The sequence below is a fragment of the Heterodontus francisci genome, chromosome 2 (assembly GCF_036365525.1).
Source record: "Heterodontus francisci isolate sHetFra1 chromosome 2, sHetFra1.hap1, whole genome shotgun sequence".
Classification (NCBI taxonomy): Eukaryota; Metazoa; Chordata; class Chondrichthyes; order Heterodontiformes; family Heterodontidae; genus Heterodontus; species Heterodontus francisci.
The window spans coordinates 134,720,048-134,739,497 of record NC_090372.1 but is presented as its reverse complement, the minus strand read 5'-3'; the positions used below and the strand labels follow the sequence as shown (position 1 = coordinate 134,739,497).

Genomic DNA, 19,450 nt, shown 5'->3' with positions numbered 1-19,450 from the left:
CCCGACACCTCATCCCCTTCCCATGACACCTTCGCATGCAATTGCAGGATGTGTAATACCTGCCCTTTTACCTCCTCTATCCTCACCATCCAAAGCCCCAAACACTCCTTTCAGGTGAAGCAGTGATTTACTTGTACTTCTTGGATAACGCGGGTTATTGTGAGCCTAGTCAAAAGGAAAAAGGAAGCATTCGTAAGGGCTGGAAGGCTAGGAACAGACGAATCCGTTGAGGAATATAAAGACAGTAGGAAGGAACTTAAGCAAGGAGTCAAGAGGGCTAAAAGGGGTCATGAAATGTCATCGGCAAACAGGATTAAGGAAAATCCCAAGGCTTTAAAAATGTATATAAAGAGCAAGAGGGTGACTAGGGAAAGGGTTGGCCCACTCAAGGACAGAGAAGGGAATCTACGTGTGGAGCCAAAGGAAATGGGCGAGGTACTAAATGAGTACTTTGCATCAGTATTTACCAAAGAGAAGGACTTGGTGGATGATGAACCGAGGGAAAGGAGTGCAGATAGTCTCAGTCATCTCATTATCAAAAAGGAGGTTGTGTTGGGTGTCTTGCAAGGCATTAAGGGCCTGATGGGATCTACCCCAGAATACTGAGGGAGGCAAGGGAAGAAATTGCTGGGGCCTTGACAGAAATCTTTGCATCCTCTGGCTACAGGTGAGGTACCAGAGGACTGGAGAATAGCCAATGTTGTTCCTTTGTTTAAGAAGGGTAGCAAGGATAACCCAGAAAATTATAGGCCGGTGAGCCTTACGTCAGTGGTAGGGAAATTATTAGAGAGGATTCTTTGGGACAGGATTTACTCCCATTTGGAAACAAACAAACTTATTAGCGAGAGGCAGCATGGTTTTGTGAAGGGGAGGTCATGTCTCACTAATTTGATTGAGTTTTTTGAGGAAGTGACAAAGATGATTGATGAAGGAAGGGCAGTGGATGTTATCTATATGGACTTCAGTAAAGCCTTTGACAAGGTCCCTCATGGCAGACTGGTACAAAAGGTGAAGTCACACGGGATCAGAGGTGAGCTGGCAAGATGGATACAGAACTGGCTCTGTCATAGAAGACAGAGGGTAGCAGTGGAAGGGTGCTTTTCTGAATGGAGGGATGTGACTAGTGGTGTTCCGCAGGGATCAGTGCAAGCTGGTCTGATTCGTAAGTTTGCGGACGACACAAAGGTTGGTGGAGTTGCGGATAGTAATGAGGATTGTCAGAGGATACAGCAGGATATAGATCAGTTGGAGACTCGGGCAGAGAAATGGCAGATGGAGTTTAATCCGGACAAATGTGAGGTAATGCATTTTGGAAGGTCTAATGCAGGTGGGAAGTATACAGTAAATGGCATAACCCTTAGGAGTATTGACAGGCAGAGAGATCTGGGCGTACAGGTCCACAGGTCACTGAAAGTGGCAACGCAGGTGGATAAGGTAGTCAAGAAGGCATACGGCATGCTTGCCTTCATCGGTCGGGGCATAGAGTATAAAAATTGGCAAGTCATGTTGCAGCTGTACAGAACTTTAGTTAGGTCACACTTAGAATATTGCGTGCAATTCTGGTCGCCACACTACCAGAAGGACGTGGAGACTTTGGAGAGGGTACAGAAGAGGTTTACCAGGATGTTGCCTGGTCTGGAGGGCATTAGCTATGAGGAGAGGTTGGATAAACCCGGATTGTTTTCACTGGAACGACGGAGGTGGAGGGGCGACATGATAGAGGTTTACAAAGTTATGAGCGGCATGGACAGAGTGGACAGTTAGAAGCTTTTTCCCAGGGTGGAACAGTCAGTTACTAGGGGACATAGGTATAAGGTGAGAGGGGCAAAGATTAGAGGGGATGTGCGAAGCAAGTTCTTTACACAGAGGGTGGTGAGTGCCTGGAACTTGCTGCCGGGGGAGGTGGTGGAAGCAGGTACGATAGCGACGTTTAAGAGGCATCTTGACAAATACATGAATAGGATGGGAATAGAGGGATACGGTCTCCGGAAGTGCAGAAGGTTTTAGTTTAGGCAGGCATCAAGATCGGCGCAGGCTTAGAGGGCCGACTGGCCTCTTCCTATCCTGTACTGTTCTTTGTTCTTTCAATTTAGTATACTGTATTCGCTGCTCACAATTCAGTTGCCTCTACACTGGGTAAACCAAATGCAGATTGGGTGACCGCTTTGCATAACACCTCCACTCAGTCCGAAAGCATGACCCTGAGCTTCTGGTTGCTTGCCATTTCAACACCACCCCCCACCCCACTCACATGCCCACATTTCTGTCCTTGGCCTGCTGCAGTGTTCCAGTGAACATCAACACAAGCTCGATGAGCAGCACCTGATCTTTCCATTAGGCACTCTACAGCCTTGCGGACTGAACATTGAGTTCATTAACTTCAGAGCATGACTTTTTTTAATTTTAATTTCTTTTTATTATTTTATTTTTAACCATGTGCCTGTTTTTCATGCAGACAGAGCTGCTCATTATTCTGCCATTAACACTTTCGCTGGACTAATGCTTTGCCTTTCACCACAAGCATTAACACGCTCTTTGCCTTTGTCCCATGACAGCTTTGTTATTCAATCTCTCCTGCCCCATCACACACCTTCCCTTTTGTTTTCTTTCCCACCAAACGCCCCCCATCCCGTCACTTGCTTAAAACCTAATTCTTTACTAACCTTTGTCAGTTCTGATGAAAGGTCACAGACCCGAAACGTTGGGCTGGATTTTATAATGGGCGGATGGGAGCTGGCCACCGAAGTAAAAGTCTCCATATATTTAGATAGGTTTCAGCTTGTTTATTAGATCGCATGAATGTCAATAACCATTTCACTAGTATTCTTTGCAGAATACTTAGTGCTTCATGCAAAGTCATACACTTGATCGACTGAGAAATCTGATTTACCAGTTCTAAGCTTGAATTAATGCATTAATTTAGTTTCTACATTACAACAAAATCCAAGCTCACATCTGGATTATCGTCATCCATAAATGAAAGGTAGTTGAGACAAATTGGTCAGGAGCCACCCAAAAACAAGGCCCATTGCAAAACATTACAACAGATGTCTCTTTGTAAATTGCCTCATAGCCAGTCTTTCCTTGTTCCTTAACTCATGTCTGTATCGGTGGCATTTGATGGGTAATTTCACAAGTTTGTGCTGCCAGCAGGAAGCTTCGCTTCCAGCTAGACATATCTGGAAATAGTGGGCATGCTGCTCACGGTTTCCAACCCATTAAAATTAGTGGCTGGAAACTTGTAGGCAGCATGCCCACCATTTCCTGATATTCTTGCTTGGTGGAGTTAGAAATTGGCCCTTTGATGTCCTAACAGTCACAGATTAGGCCTGCAGTTTTCTTTTAACCGTCTCCAACATTTAACCTGCAAAATTTCAAACTGGTTTGAAACTACATGCTTTTACTGCCTCCACAGTTCAGCAAATTTGTTGAAGCCAAATACAATCCCAGTCTAAACTGAGTTAGCTGACTGCAGTGATTGTAACCAAAGGGGAGCAGCAAATTGCCCAGAAAAAAATGGGGTAAGGGAGGTGAGAATTGGTCAGGATGCCCACCCTCAATCGTTACCTCATGATCTATATTACAGGAATTTGTGAGGATGTCAGATGAGGTCAGGAATGGAAGTAGGCATGGTGCCTCTTGTGTTGAAATAACCTGCTGACACTCATGTCAAGGGTCACACAGAACTATTGGCCAGTTGGAGGTGTTACTGGAGGACATCCGGTACCTGTTCCCCAGCAAGGAAACGAAAGCTTCATTAAAGGTGTGAAAATGGTGGATAAAAATTGGCAAAGACAAAAAAAAAAACTGTACGAATTGATTATTTGGACTTAATGTCTTTTATTCCTATAGATGGATTCATGTACCTATAATGTTAAGAGCAAGAAGGGAAGCCAGGTGGAATTTTTATTTAATGTAAAGGTGATTGACTTGGAATAAATTAACAGACGGCTATTTAAGCAGACATCTTAAATAGATGGATTTTAAAAAATTTTAATGTTTGAGATATATAAGGAGGAAGCAGATTAAATAATGTTTTGGATGCATGGGTTTAATGGCCATTTCCAATTCCTAAGAATTCTATTGTTCTAGATGACAACAGTTACCTGTGTTTGTGATTGGTGTCTGTTGTAACGACATCTAGCATCCCCCTCCAGCCACAGTTGCATTTTTACATGATATGTAATCGTCATTTGAAGAAAACTTTGGAATGATTTTGGAGTGCTGTCGACTTTGGACTCAGTATATATAAACACAGATGGATTTGGGCACTGTAGTACGGGCCTGATAAATGTATAAACATTTTGTTTCACTGTTTATTATTGGATTCTAACTTCTAACTAAAATGATAAAATGCGAAATGTTAAATTGTAATTTGAGCTCGGATGGAACGTGCTGTTGCACATATCCACAGAGACATACAAAGAACCTATTGATTACGGAATAGTAAATGTTTATTTTTTAAAATCTTTTTCATTTGCATCTGTAGAAGTTATTGGGAAGGGAGCAACCATCCAAAAGCACATTATTTTAAGCATTCTGAAGACTGCACCAGCAAAGACCATTGATTCCTCACCCAGACGCATACTTTGATTGCATAAATAAGCCACTGTGTAAAACCATTTATCCACATTTCATGAATGTGTGACCTTATAAGAAGTTTAAAAGTGCTCAGGGAAAAATTTAAAGGATTCCTAAGCTTTTATATATTCTGATCACGTAAACCTATTTTTTAATACCACTTTTCTTTTCTATTTACTGGCCTACAAATTCTGTGCAGCTCAGGATAACTGCAGTCCTTTGATCTCTTGATCTCTTTTACAGCCATTTGCAAACTGACAATTAGAACTTCACACAAATATCCAAATTACATTAATTTAAATTGAAGAGTAATTATTAGAGTTTAATTATGGCAAAATCCTGGAACTTCTTACCCAACAGCATTGCGGGACCACCTTCAGCAACAGTGGTTCAAGAAGGCAGCCCACTATCACCTTTGCACTTAACTAAAGGTGGGCAATAAATGCCAGCCTTGCCAGCAGATTGCATGTGCCAGGAATGGATTTTTTTTTTTTTAAACTACATAGTCATTTCATGTATCAGATTTTTTTATGTGAGCAATTTCCAAAACTTGGGCATCACAGAAGGCACAAAGCAGTGCATCCTTCACTCCAAAGTTTGTGAAGTATTATCAGAAAAATGTATCAGCTCTTATGAATACGTGTCATAATTCCACTATTGGATTATGGCATTTAACTGTCAAAAATACTGACCAATTGAAAACACAATGCTCTAGCCTGTAATGGAAGATGTGACACTGTTGTAGAAATAATATCTTAAGCCAAGAGCTAAACCACTCACCTGGTGCAGTTGCACCTGTGGTTTTCTACTGGCAATACGGATAAGCAATGGCACGTAACACGTTCATAGCCATAACATATCAAACAACATCTGTCAACGATTTTTCTCATGTTCAAATCAGCAACTTTACAATCAAACACTTCTAAAAGCAGCATGAGACAGGAATATTAGAATTCCATTTACCATGCAACAAGAATGAGCTTCTAAACACTGACGTGCTGAACATTTCTCATTCCTCTCTAACACAGAACTCCAAGTTGAACTCCAGATTGTAATGCCATGTAAACTCATTAATCCTCACTGACTGGCCTTTTCACAAGATGAACTCCTTCAGAGACATATTGTGTTACCTTGGGAAAAGAGAAATAGAAGTAGCAAAACCTACCCTGTCAGCCAATCAAGGAACAATACAGGTGGCACACAGTTGAGGTTTCAGGGGAAGACTACTCTGTCTACCAGCGAAAGAAAGCATTGTTGTTTTAAATCATTTATTTCATTGGTGCTATTACAAATGTTGTACCATACCATGCCTGGGAAAATTTGAGAACTTCCCTACATTTTTCCCTCTATATTCTATATAGTTCGTAAATCTTGATAAACAAATCAAACACACTGTATATGTAAGCAGTGAGAAAATATTGTCACATGTAACTGCACTCTTTACAACCTGATATTAAATTCACCAACCAGCTGCCACATAGACAACAAAGATACGATCTTGATGACGTGTCCTGATTTGTGAGCATTATTCTGCTTCTCCTAGACAACTGTAAAATCAAAGTTGATATAAGAGCTACCATACAAGCTGTACTTCATATGGAAGACTAAACACGTACAATAACAAAACAAATGTGAGGCATACTCAGTAATTACCTGAGATAATACTTTTGATGGTACAACAAAAATGCTAGTTTTCAAGCATCTTTGAAAAGTGAAAAGGGGTTGTGCCACTGGTCACATAGCTGAGCTCTTCACAGATTTCAGATGCAGTAGTTTTGAACCACTTTAAACAGAGATATAATTTGGAAAACATAATTCTCCCAACTTTCACTCCATTTCTCGATGGCACAAGCTCGTACGGTGCTCCATATGCTGAGTGGTATCTCACCTGTGTAGTCCTTCTTCATGCATGAACGTAGATCATGACTGTGGTCAGTCTATTTAAGCATAGGGCATTACAGCTGAGCCCAGTGCTAGCTTCCCCTAATGCACGTAAGTGTGGGCTTCCAGCTGGGCTGTCGGATACTGACCAAATGCAGGATCTCTGGCACGTATCCGTCTTCTCCAGCCCAAGATTAAAAGAGGTTAACCAATATTTCTTTTTACCACCACTTAGCTGAGATCAGTTAATGGGAGAGATTAGGGATTGAACCTAGAGCTTAGTTCCACACTGGACAACACTCTTGGTCACTAATCCTTCAATGGAGCTCTTTTTTTTGTATAAAAAGGATTAAATTATACTCTAAATGATTTACAAATGTATTTCAACTTTTTGTTTAATATTGTTATGTGGGATCTTAACTTCCACAATACATATTTGTCACAAATAGTATTGAACATTCAAATAAATAACTAACATGCCAACAGGGAGGGAAAAAAATAATTATAGTCCCCACTACAAATTGTAAACGTGCATTTTGTGGACAGTGTCAGGTTCAGTTGTAATACCACTCATGGTCAAACAGACTGCTGACTGATTGTGGAATTCTAGCCTTATAGAAGTTCAGTGCCGCCACGAGAAAAGTATAGAAAGTGGAGAAAATTATGTGAAGAGGACTGGGTTAGCCACCATGGATATAAGCAATCCTCTGGACACTACGGGGATAACCTTAATGGGTGGAGACAGACATACCTGAATTCCAAATATACACTTCCAGTGGTGGAGTCTCCATGCTGAGACAATGAGCTCAGGAAATTAACCTTGTTGTAGAGATACTATAAGTGTATTCATGAGATTTCTTCCAATCAGTATTTTATAATGTGTTTATGATTTTTCTAGAGACACCAAACTGGAAACTTTCATTAATGCACTTAAAATATCACTACATCGAGTGACCAGAGGAATTCTTACCAATGATATGCTTACTGAAGAGCAGCTAGGTATTCTGCAACAGATTTGCTGCTTCCAGGCAACTTATAAACTAACTATCCAGTTCATTTACCTTGTTGGCAGTTGCTTCCAGAAACCCTTTCAGTTTGTTCCAGGGGCCCTGGATTCACACTGTTGCTTCCTTGCAGGATGACATCTTTCTTGAGAAGAGCGCCTTTATTTACAGAATTAACACGAGTAGGAATTGGGACAAATGTGGGATCCAGGTCCATTATAAGTTTATTGAGCTGTTCAATTGACTGATCAATATCCAAAGTTGGGGAAGTAGACAAATCTTGCTTTTTAGAGCCCAATCCTGTACCTTCAGCAGTCTGATTAACCTCAGAAGGTTTCAGACCTTGATTTTCATGTTCAAGCAAGACCTCAAGGATTTGGTGGTCTTGTAATTTACTGTCTCCTGATAATGTGCTAAGCCCCCTCTGCACAGCATCCCGACTGCTGGACCCTCTTGTGGGAGTATCAGGAAGCTTGGATGTTGTTTGCGTTCTGCCCTGATCTTCTCCAGTGCCCACCATTGCAAACCTCAAGTCATTTTCTGCTGGATAGGCATACTGTTGAGCAGCAACCATTTGCTGTTGTCGCACCCAGGTTTGAGTTGAATAATTGCTCTGGTTATAACCCTGTGGTTGTGTTGACAGTGAAGGGTTTCTTGGTCTCTGTAAGGCATTCTTTGCCTCAGTAACTCCACCAAATGTTCTGTCATACACTGTTTCTGTGCCTATACCAAGGTCAGGTACAACAGCATTATGCAGATCATCTCCAGTGTTGCTTCCAAAACCATCCGATAGCAAAGAATTCTGACTGCTCTTGTGGAAACTGAAGTTTCCCAAATTGTTTGACGGTTGGCCTTCCGAAGAGGAAAGAGTTCCTATGCTGTCCACACTATGCAGATCATGATTTGGCATTTCATCATCCAAAATGTCAGTCTCTCTGTCCTTAGCTTTCAGTTCACCATTTACATGAACCTGAGCTGGTACAATGTGACGTACTCCACTGTATTTTACTCTTGTTTCAGTTATATCCTTCAACTGTACAGAATTCTCCAGCCCAAATCCACTTAAAAGCCTGTCCAACTCAGCCTTCTCTTGCAGGCTTAGACCTCGCTTAACACCTGGTGGCAGGTGCTCCTCTGTTCGGTCCGTTCTTATGGAGGCTGTAGAGTTCCCAGAGTCACTGCTGACTGACAGAGTATGGTCAATTTGGTCAGGTCCTGTAGTTGCATGAGCACCACCAATAGGAATGTTGCCCTCAGAGGAGCTTTTCTTTCGCACCTTGGCATACAGACTTCCATCGATTGGACCTTGGGTGTGTGACACTAGGACAAGAAAGAAGAGTATTATTAGCAAAACGTAATGGCTTTAAACCACCCAATATCATGAGGTGTCAGTGATACTAGAAATAGCTTTGAATTCTTGCTCCAATATTAGCTTAAGCTCAGTGGAACCAAATATATACTTTTCCATTTCAATTGTGCACAATTACATTATCAAGAGTATTTTTTTTAGTTCCCTGACTGATTTTAAATCTCTCAGTAATATTCACTAAGTGACTCTATGTACTCAACAAAGCCACTATGCAAAAGAAAGGGACATATGTACAAGACTGCTTTTGCTAGGCTAAGTACACAAGCTTAGAGCATTACTCATAGAGCTATAATCTTCAATTTATTTCACATTCAAAATATTTTCACTTGGAATGAGTTTCACAATTTGAAACTAGCATTCCTTTCAAAATCTAAGTTGAAACTTGTATTTATTATTAAATAATTTTTATTAGAGACTACTTCATAAATAGAAACGGTTGGATCAACTTTGTAAGATGTGCATATAAACAAAGTAGGTTCAAGTAAGCATCAAGCTATGACAAATATCTTCACTTGTGCAGCTAACCATAATTTATTTGGACTTCCTTGCTTGTGAGTTATCCAGTCAACCTTGTGACTATAGATAGTTATCATATTTTACTGCTGACATATCCTCTCTGAATCTTGTATAAAGATGCAATCAAAGCGACAAGCAACTGATCTTTTTTCCCCTCAAGGCACCATAGCTAAAGAATTTCAACAGTCAAAATGACAGTACGCACTTTTGCTAGAGGGCATTATTATTGTGTTACTTTATGGCATTGCACAAGTAGTACAGCGGTTTCTTGATATAATTGGAGATGTTAATATTTCCAACTTGCAAAATGCCGTTTCATTTTCTATATTCTTCCCTATAAAAGGTAGTCCTTTACAACTTCATACAATGTGTAATATGTATGCACTCAACTGATCACTGTATATTTCAACTCTCTGCATGCAAATATATGTGACTGTTACGATAGAGCCAATAGGACTCATGTCCACAGGGCTTACAATTACTCAAGTGTGACAGGTTTCATTCTGAACTCAATATATTCTTCAGCTGCGAGTCTTAAATGTAGTAGGCTGTGAAAATGCCCCCTGTATTTGGCAACACAGAGGGTACTTGGTGACTTAAAGAACAATACACAAGGTTTAGTGAGTAAACATGCTGCCCAGCAAACAGAAGCATCTAAATCATAAGGACGCAAAGTCCAATCCCTGCTGTGCACTAAATATCAGTTGATGACAAGATTCAACTGTGATATCCTCCACAGCCAAAGAATCTGCTGACACTTACTGTCCAAATTCATAGACGAATAATCACTCAAGTGAGGTACTGGAGGGCTGCCAGCAAACTGTACAACATATATTAGCACCATAGAACAGGGGAGAAAATTGAAGTTAAAAAAAAAAAGCAATCCAATTAAAACACTAGTGTGTCATAAACCGCAAGAGCAAAAATACGTTAAATCAAAGCCTTTTTCTATAAGGACATGGTCTCCTATTCCTCTGAAAAAGGTAGTGCCATGTAATGCAAGATCTTAAAAAATATGAGTTTTAAACAATGTATATTGTAAGCATCAGCTACTAACTCTCCCCTCGATGGCATTAATCCACGGTTAATAAACTTGACAAGAATTACCATCTTGTATTTCAGTTACAAATATTGCTAATTCGGCACATAAAAAACATTTTCACCTGCTCCTGCATTCATAACAATGAACCCAATCCTGTGGAAAATAGTTTTCCATATTGAGAATCTGGAGCAGTTTTTTAAAAATGCAGTAGTGGTCAGCCTACAGCTCTACCCCACCTGGCAGCCAAAAACTTTCAGAGCCCCTATCGCATTCTACACTAGACAAAGAATAAGACAGAGCTTTTGGAAGAATGTTACTGTCTTTTATGCTTACAGGTCAACATTCATAGTATGAAACATATTGCCTTCCACATTCAAACACTCTAAAGACAAATAAAGACACAGGTCTGAATTGTCAGCTCTCTCTGTAGGTGTGTACTTTTCACAATTCTGTCTGTATAATGAAATTCCCTAATTACAGATTAACCAAGTTCAAAGACCTCCATTTTTGAATAATGTCTGTCACATTCAAGTGGAAAAATTGATCTTAACATCATCAAACCACTGGACCGAAATGAATTTCTAAAGATAAAAATCTGTTTTCCTTTTAAACAGTACAACCATCCTTTTAATCCTTTACTGTCTGGGGTGTCTTGCCACAAAATCCACACAGAAATAGACCAGATAAAGGCATTTCAAGCTGATAACACATCCTATAGCTATCCTATTGCCACTCACTCAACACTTGTAAAAATAGAGGCACATTGATTCCAGCTAGGTAAACACATCTGGGCCTCAATCATATGCTATCCCTACTCGCAATTAGCATAAAACTCTCAGTAGGAATAAATAACCGATCCGATGAGATGGCGTGTAGTTAAAGCAGCTAAACCAAATGATTTGTTGAAATATTTGCACACTGAGGCAACTCTGGGCTTGTTCATTACTACATTCCTTTTCACAAGAAAGTTTTTTTTACTTTGGCTTGTCCATTTTCATACTTGCTCTTCCCCATCCCCAAACACACAAACTTTAAAACCCATTATCTATGTTAATACAAACATCTTACCTTTCACACTGTGCTTCATTACCGTAGGTATTCAAAGTTCATGTAAAGAGTGCGGCTGCAGGAACAATCACTGCACTCGAGGCTTACACCGCAACAGCAGCATTGGGAAGGGGCCCTTATTTTTCATTATACTGTGTGCTTTCCTCCCACTGAAGGTGACTGGTCTTACAAGATATGCATGAGACTTCACACTGGCCAAATATGGCAATGGAAAATGTAAACAAGGGGGCGGGATTTTGTGTGTGTGTTCAAGCTAGCTGCAAGCACCAATGGAATTTATGCTTAGATTGAAATCATATTACATGTAACCTGGTGACTTTGTTGAAAGTATTCATTTTGTTAACTCAGTCCAGCTGTTTAATCAGAATTCTCAGAGCCTAGAACAGGCAGGTTGTAACCAATAAAGATAATCACCCTGAAATTATGCATGGACTAAGAGTGTAGAAATGCTTAATGTGGTCACCTGAATTCATTTAAAATAAATGGATTAATGCCCCTCCACTAAAATAGCAGAGTGGTATCTAAATAGTATTGTTCGCAGACTCAAGACTGCTTTAAAAACACCTTACTTTCATACAGTGCCTTTAATGTAGGAAGAGAATGTTAAATTTGAAGAATTATTGGACCAGGGGCCAGTGCAGGTCAGCAAGCACAGGAGTGACGTGTAAACGGAACTTGGTGCAAGTTAGAACACAGGCAGCAAGTTTTGGATTAACTGAAGTTTACGATCTGAAATGGTTATCCTCAATGCTGAGTCTGGAGGCATAGCCTTCCGGACTCAAAACTGAGTTCAACAATTTCAGGCCATAACTCTGCCGCCCCACCCCCCACACACACATTTTGTTTCCTTTTTCTTTGCAGGTTTTGGATTTATCCTGTTTTTCTCTTCTTTTTGCTTTCGGATAGCAGCTGCTCATCATTCTGCCATTCACACCTCCTCCAGACACATCTTTTGTTACTTTACTTGTCCTATTACCACTCTATTTGGCCTTGTATCACCAACCCTTTCGTCATTTAATCTCTCCTGTCTTCCACCTTATCAAAGACCTTCCCCCATTATTCTTTTTCCTAACCTCCCCCGTTTCACTTACTCAAAACCAGTTCTGATGATAGGTGATTGACCTGAAACATTAACTTTGTTTCTCTCTCCACAGGTGCTGCCTGACCTGCTGAGTACTTCCAACAGTTTCTGTTTTTATTGCAGATTTCCAGCATCCGCAGTATTTTGCTTTTGTGTAGCGGGTTGCAATCCACGGCTAGGGAACAGGGTTTGTGGCAGTGGCTGAAGACACTGGCTCCAGTTTCCCCAATATTTAATTGCAGGAAATTTCTGCTCATCCACAACAAGCTTCAAACAAAAGAGTGATTTGATTTATTAGAAAATAACAGCCAGAAACAAACATTTTTTTTATTGGAGTTATTAAATCAGTGAAGAAATTGTCACCCTACTATAATTGGCACTATTCAATTTACCGAAGTCTCAACATAACCTATCAAATATGTTCATTAGTGAGGCACTGAACTTGATATGTAGTAAGCAATATCAATGCCAAAACTATTTCTGTTACACTGTTACCTCCCCCCTTCTCCCAACACAGGGCACAGCCTTTTTTTATACAGGAGACTGCAGTTGAACAGATTTCACACATGAGTAAAATCAGTACCCACTGTTTCAATAAAGGTTTTTCAGTGGGACGTATTAGTATTCAAATAGGCTCCTAGCAAAACTACTTGGAAAACGGTGATAAACCAACACCATAAACACATACACAGGTCAAAACGCGCCCTTATTTTTAAATAGCAATCCAAGTCACCAGATGGACTGTAGCAGTTCAAGAAGGCAGCTCACCACCACTATCTCTAGGTCAATTAGGGATGGGCAACAAATGCTGGTCTTGCCAGCGATGCCCAGATCCCATGAAACAAACAATAAAAAACAAAATTATCGCATTCAGAGTATTTACCATTCTACATCAAATAGAAAAAAGTCTTTCCAATTCTGACATATCAATAAACACACTGTACAATGAATTACTTCTTTTACCAATTCCAAAATAGATTGAAATCAATTTGTCACTCTACAGGTTTAATCTTACATGCAGAAACCTAATTTGAGATAAAACAGTACAGAATTACCAATCCTACCACACAACCTTCTGTGCAATGAAGTGACTAAATTCCTTGTTATTATTCATTTAATACCAATGGATATATGCATCTTTTACATCCAGTGGGAGATGAGGAGTTATGTTCTGGATAAGTAAACACTTCTTTTTAGATCATTCGCTTCTGCATCCATTAACGATTGGGAAATTTCAGTCATTTCTTCTTCTTCTGGCCACTGACACACCTGAATTACATTGGAAGCTTCTGAAAAATGATGGCACATTATGCCACTATAGCTGTTTTTACATTCTTTTTCTGCTGCCTGCTCTGAAGTGCATTTTTTGTGCAGGCAGTGGCCACATCAAATTGTATCTACAACATTTTCTGAGATCAATGGCTTGGAAGATTTGTTTTTACTATGTCTTTCTGGGACAAAATATACATGTTCATTTGGCAGCAGTTGTGCACTTTGGTGATGTTATGATTCAATGCCATCATCATCAAGCTTGTTGCTATTTTCTTTATAGTGTGTAATAGCTAAAATATCACAACCAGCTGATTGCCTGGAAGACGGCTGAATAACACAAGGCTACCAATTTGAGAACATTCCACTGTTCTTCCTGACAGGCATTTCCTTGCTCTAAATCATTCCACACAAAAACCACTAATAAAAGCATTTGCATGAAAACAAATTCTTGTGCCTTCCAACTGTTTTTTTAAATCTTGTGCCTGTGTTTGGTGTCTACAATGGTGTTCCCTTTGAATCCCATCCTCCAGCTCCTCCTCAGTTCTGAGGAAACTGGATGATGCTTTCTCGAAGGAGTCTTTGGGACTGAAGTTGCATTTCATGGTCTTTGATTGTGGGCCTCTTTCTTCTTTAAGAAGAGAGTATGAAAGCTCTCTGCGTGCCATTACATGGAATGCAGCCCAGGTGCCAGAAAGCATTCCTTTACAGGTGGAGCAAACAAGCATATCCTACAAGTCTTTCATTGCTATCCTACATGTCAGTCTGTAAATGAAGGAACACCTGCAGGAGAAGAAAAGCTTTTGTGGTCTTTGATACATATTTCAAGGAGGTAGCACATAACATGAAGGTTAAGGAGGGTGGAAATCTGACATTGCATAGGCTCAAGTTATAATTTCCTCTTATTATCTTGAGGTCATTGAACATCTTGCATTAAGGAATTGTGCAATGGCCGCTAAAGGTGGCATTCACTGCCAAGGCCACCTCTTTCTACTGGAACGAAATCATGCCCTTCAAGAGCCTCCTTCCTTCATGCAAAAAAATTGGATTCTCCTTTGCCAGATTCCAGCCATCAAAACCTCAACCAAAAGTCTGTAAATTATGAAAGCTCAATGCCATGAAGAACCACCAGCTTCAAACATTGTAGTGGCCCAAAATGTTTTAAGCACAAAATGACCACATATCCCATTTAAGCTGCTGGAGCCACTTTAATGTTGCAGCAGCATTGAATTCTCTGTCCCTGCCCCCACGTAGGGGTGTACCCAACAGAGGGGAGCTCACTCACAATCTTAAAATTACAGTGACCCAGGAAAATAGGATTGCGTCATGACAGGGTTACATCGATAAAAGAAGTAGAGTCCCACTTTGTCAGCAGTAAAATTGCTATGGAGAAAAAGCTAGCCCTCCACATCTAACAACCTTTACTTCAACTGGGTACAATCCACGCTCGACATTTCTTTTCAATTCATTTTCCACACCTACTTTTTTTCCATTTAGTTTCATTTTATTCCTGATCATTTGTTTTTAAGGTGTTTCCTTGTGAAGGGACACATGTTGTAGGTTAGCAGTACTATTGCTGCTACACAATGGATGACACATTTGTCTACTGAACAGTCAGTGCACTCCACAAAGTAATTCACTACGTGATTTTTTTGAGGCAATTTCATGACATGGCAAGATGATTTATAAATGAAGTAATCCTTAAAAACCAGATTAGAATTTCAGTAATTGAATTAGAAACATAGAAAAATAGGAGCAGGAGTAGGCCATTCGGCCCTTCGAACCTACTCCACCATTCAATGTGATCATGGCTTATCATCCAAACTCAGTAACCCGTTCCCGCTTTCTCCCTGTATCCCATAATCCCATTAGCCCCAAGAGCTATATCTAACTCTTTCTTGAATATATTTAATGATTTGGCCTCAACTGCTTTTCATGGTAGAGAATTCGACAGGTTCACTGCTCTCTGGGTGAAGAAATCTCTCCCATCTCAGTCCTAAATGGCTTACTCCTTATCCTTCGACTGTGACCCCTGGTCCTAGACTCCCCCGCCATCGCGAACATCCTTCCTGCATCTACCCTGTCAAGTCCTGTTAGAATTTTGTAGGTTTCTATGAGATCCCCTCTCATTCTTCTGAACTCTAGTGAATACAAGCCTAATCGACCTAATCTCTCTTCATACGTCAGTCCTGCCATCCCAGGAATCAGTCTGGTGAACCTTCACTGCACTCCCTCCATAGCAAGAACATCCTTCCTCAGATAAGGAAACCAAAACTGCACACAATACTCCAGATGTGGTCTCACCAAAGCCTTGTATAATTGCAGCAAGACATCCTTACTCCTCTGCTCGAATCCTCTCGCTATGAAGGCCAACATACCATTTGCCTTCTTAACTGCCTGCTGCACCTGCATGCTTACTTTCAGTGACTGGTGCAGAAGGACACTAAGGTCTTGCTGCACTTTCCCCTTTCCCAATCTATCACTGTTCAGGTAATAATCTGCCTTTCTGTTTTTGCCACCAAAGTGGATAACCTCACATTTATCCACATTATACTGCATCCGCCATGTATTTGCCCACTCACTCAATCTGTCCAAATCACACTGGAGCGTCTCTGCATCCTCCTCACAGCTCACACTCCCACCCAGCTTTGTGTCATCTGCAAACTTGGATATATTACATTTAATTCCCTCATCTATATCATTTGTGAATAGCTGGGGTCCTAGTACCGATCCCTGCAGTACCCCACTAGTCACTGCCTGCCACTTGGAAAAAGACCCGTTTATTCCTACTCTTTGTTTCCTTTCTGCCAACCAGTTCTCTGTCCATGTCAGAGCCTTACCCCCAAACCCATGTGCTTTAACTTTGCACACTAATCTCTTATGTGGGACCTTATCAAAAGCCTTCTCAAAGTTCAAATACACCACATCCACTGGTTCTCCCTTATCTATTCTACTAGTTACATCTTCAAAAAATTCCAGTAGATTTGTCAAGCATGATTTCCCTTTCATAAATCCATGTTGACTTCGTCCGATCCTGTCATTGTTTTCCAGGTGCTCTGCTATTACATCTTTAATAATGGACTCTAGCACTTTCCCCACTACTGATGTCAGGCTAACCGGTCTATAATTCCCTGTTTTCTCTCTACCTCCTTTTTTAAATAGTGGGGTTACATGAGCTACTCTCCAATCATTTGGAACTGTCCCAGAGTCGATAGAATTTTGGAAAATGACCAGCAATGCATCTACTATTTCTAGGGCCAGTTCCTTAAGTACTCTGGGATGTAGGTTATCAGGCCCTGAGGATTTATCGGCCTTCAATCCCATCAATTTTCCTAACACCATTTCCCTACTAATACTGATTTCATACAGTTACTCCTTCTCACTAGATCCTATGTTCCCCAACATTTCTGGGAGGTAATTTGTTTCTTCCTTTGTGAAGACAGAACCAAAATATGTATTTAATTGGTCTGCCATTTCTTTGTTCCCCATTATAAATTCCCCCGTTTCTGACTGTAAGGGACCCACATTTGTCTTCACTAATCTTTTTCTCTTCACATATCTATAGAAGCTTTTACAATCAGTTTTTATGTTCTCTGCAAGCCTACTCTCATACTCTAAATTCCCCTTCTTAATCCATCCCTTTGTCCTCCTTTGCTGAATTCTAAACTTCTTCCAATCCTCAGGTTTGCTGCTTGCTCTGGACATTTTATATTTCTCCTCCTTGCATCTAATACTATCCCTAATTTATTTTATAAGCCACGGTTGAGGCACCCTTCCTGTTTTATTTTTGCACCAGACAGGAATAAACAATTGTTGTAATTCATCCATGTGCTCTTTAAATGCTAGCCATTGCCTATCCACTGTCAACCTTTTAAGTAACGTTCCCCAATCTATCATAGCCAACTCGCGCCTCATACATTCATAGTTTCCTTCATTTAGATTCTGGACCCTAGTCTTGGAATCAACTCTCTCACTCTCCATCTTAATGAAGAATTTTTTCATGCTATGGTTGCTCTTCCCCAAGGGACCCCGCACAACAAGATTGTTAACTAATCCTTTCTCATTACACAATACCCAGTCTAGGATGGCCTGTTCTCTCGTTGGTTCCTCAATGTATTGGTCCAAAAAACCATCACGTACACACTCCAGGAATTCCTCCTCGACAGTATTATTGCTAATTTGTTTTGCCCAATCTATATGTAGATGAAAGTCACCCATAATTACAGTTGCACTCTTATTGCATGTGTCTTTAATTTCCTGTTTAATGCCATCCTCTACATCACCACTACTGTTTGGGGGTCTATATACAACTCCTACCAACATTTTCTGCCCTTGGTGTTTCTTAACTCCACCCATACAGATTTCACATCATAATTCTCTGAACTAATATCCTTCCTCACTATTGTATTGATTTCCTCTTTTACTAACAATGCTACTCCACCTTCTTTCCCTTTTTGCCTGTCCTTCCTAAATATTGAATACCCCTGGATGTTCAGTTCCCATCCTTGGTCACCCTGCAGCCATGTCTCAGTAATCGCAACTATATCGTATCCATTTACATCTATTTGCGCGGTCAATTCGCCTACCTTATTGCGAATACTCCGTGTAGCGAGACAAAATGCCTTTAGGCTTGTCTTTTTAACATTCTTAGTCATCTTAGCATTATTTCGTACTATGGCCCTATTTATTTCTTGCCCTTGATTTCTATGCCTTCCACTTTTGCCTTTTTGTTTCCTGTCTTTTGGTTCTATCCTTGTTTCCTCCACCTCAGTCTCCCCGCTCAGGTTCCCATCCCCCTGCCATTCTAGTTTAAATGGACTCTCTAAAGAAATTTATCAATATTTATTTAAAATTTTACACTGGTTATTCCTTAGGTTTGAATTTTCTTTAACAACAACAGGGCCTTAGAAGTTCCAAGAAACATGTACTGTCACTACTTCAGAGAATATCTTAATAGAAATTAATTCCTTAAAAAGATTCCTATGCAGAGGAGCGATGCTTGGAAGGGACTTTTAATATAGATCACAAAAGATAAGTTTGTTATTTTAGATTTCTCATACTTCTATGAGAAGAATGCACAATATAGAGTAATGGGGACTTGGTTTATACTATTCAGGAGGAAGGTATGAATAACTGTATTACTGATCATGCCTACAATTTTACCTGCACTAAGATCAGACATGCAGGCCAGAGACTGTGGTGCAGTAAATCGGGCAGTAGCCTTTCACCTGAGCAAAGACTGATGGAATGAAAGTCTCCTTTGTGGATGTCTATCTGTGAGGGTTTTAAATAAAGTGAGTTTGGGAATTTTCAATCCAGTTCCTAGTGGGCATTGGCTAACAGCACTATATTAGCAATATCACTCTCAATATCATCAATGTAGAAATTGGCATCAGGTGGCAGGACCGTATCTCCAACACAGAAGTCCTCGAGGCGGCCAACATCCCCAGCTTATACACACTACTGAGTCAGCGGCGCTTGTGATGGCTTGGCCATGTGAGCCACATGGAAGATGGCAGGATCCCCAAAGACACATTGTACAGCGAGCTCGCCACTGGAATCAGACCCACCGGCCGTCCATGTCTCCGCTTCAAAGACGTCTGCAAATGCGACATGAAGTCCTGTGACATTGATCACAA

At 40.5% G+C, this 19,450-nt stretch overlaps 1 protein-coding gene across 7 annotated transcripts in view; it reads right to left on the bottom strand.

The window, feature by feature from the left end:
- The window catches only part of LOC137347116 (tensin-3-like), a 547,175-nt gene that overhangs the window by 115,912 nt on the left and 411,813 nt on the right, over nt 1-19,450 (bottom strand). For all 7 annotated transcript variants that reach the window (XM_068011228.1, XM_068011236.1, XM_068011247.1 and 4 more), the window contains one exon: nt 7,524-8,786. In XM_068011228.1, coding sequence (XP_067867329.1) covers nt 7,524-8,786 — 1,263 coding nt within the window. The remainder of the gene's footprint in view (nt 1-7,523; nt 8,787-19,450) is intronic.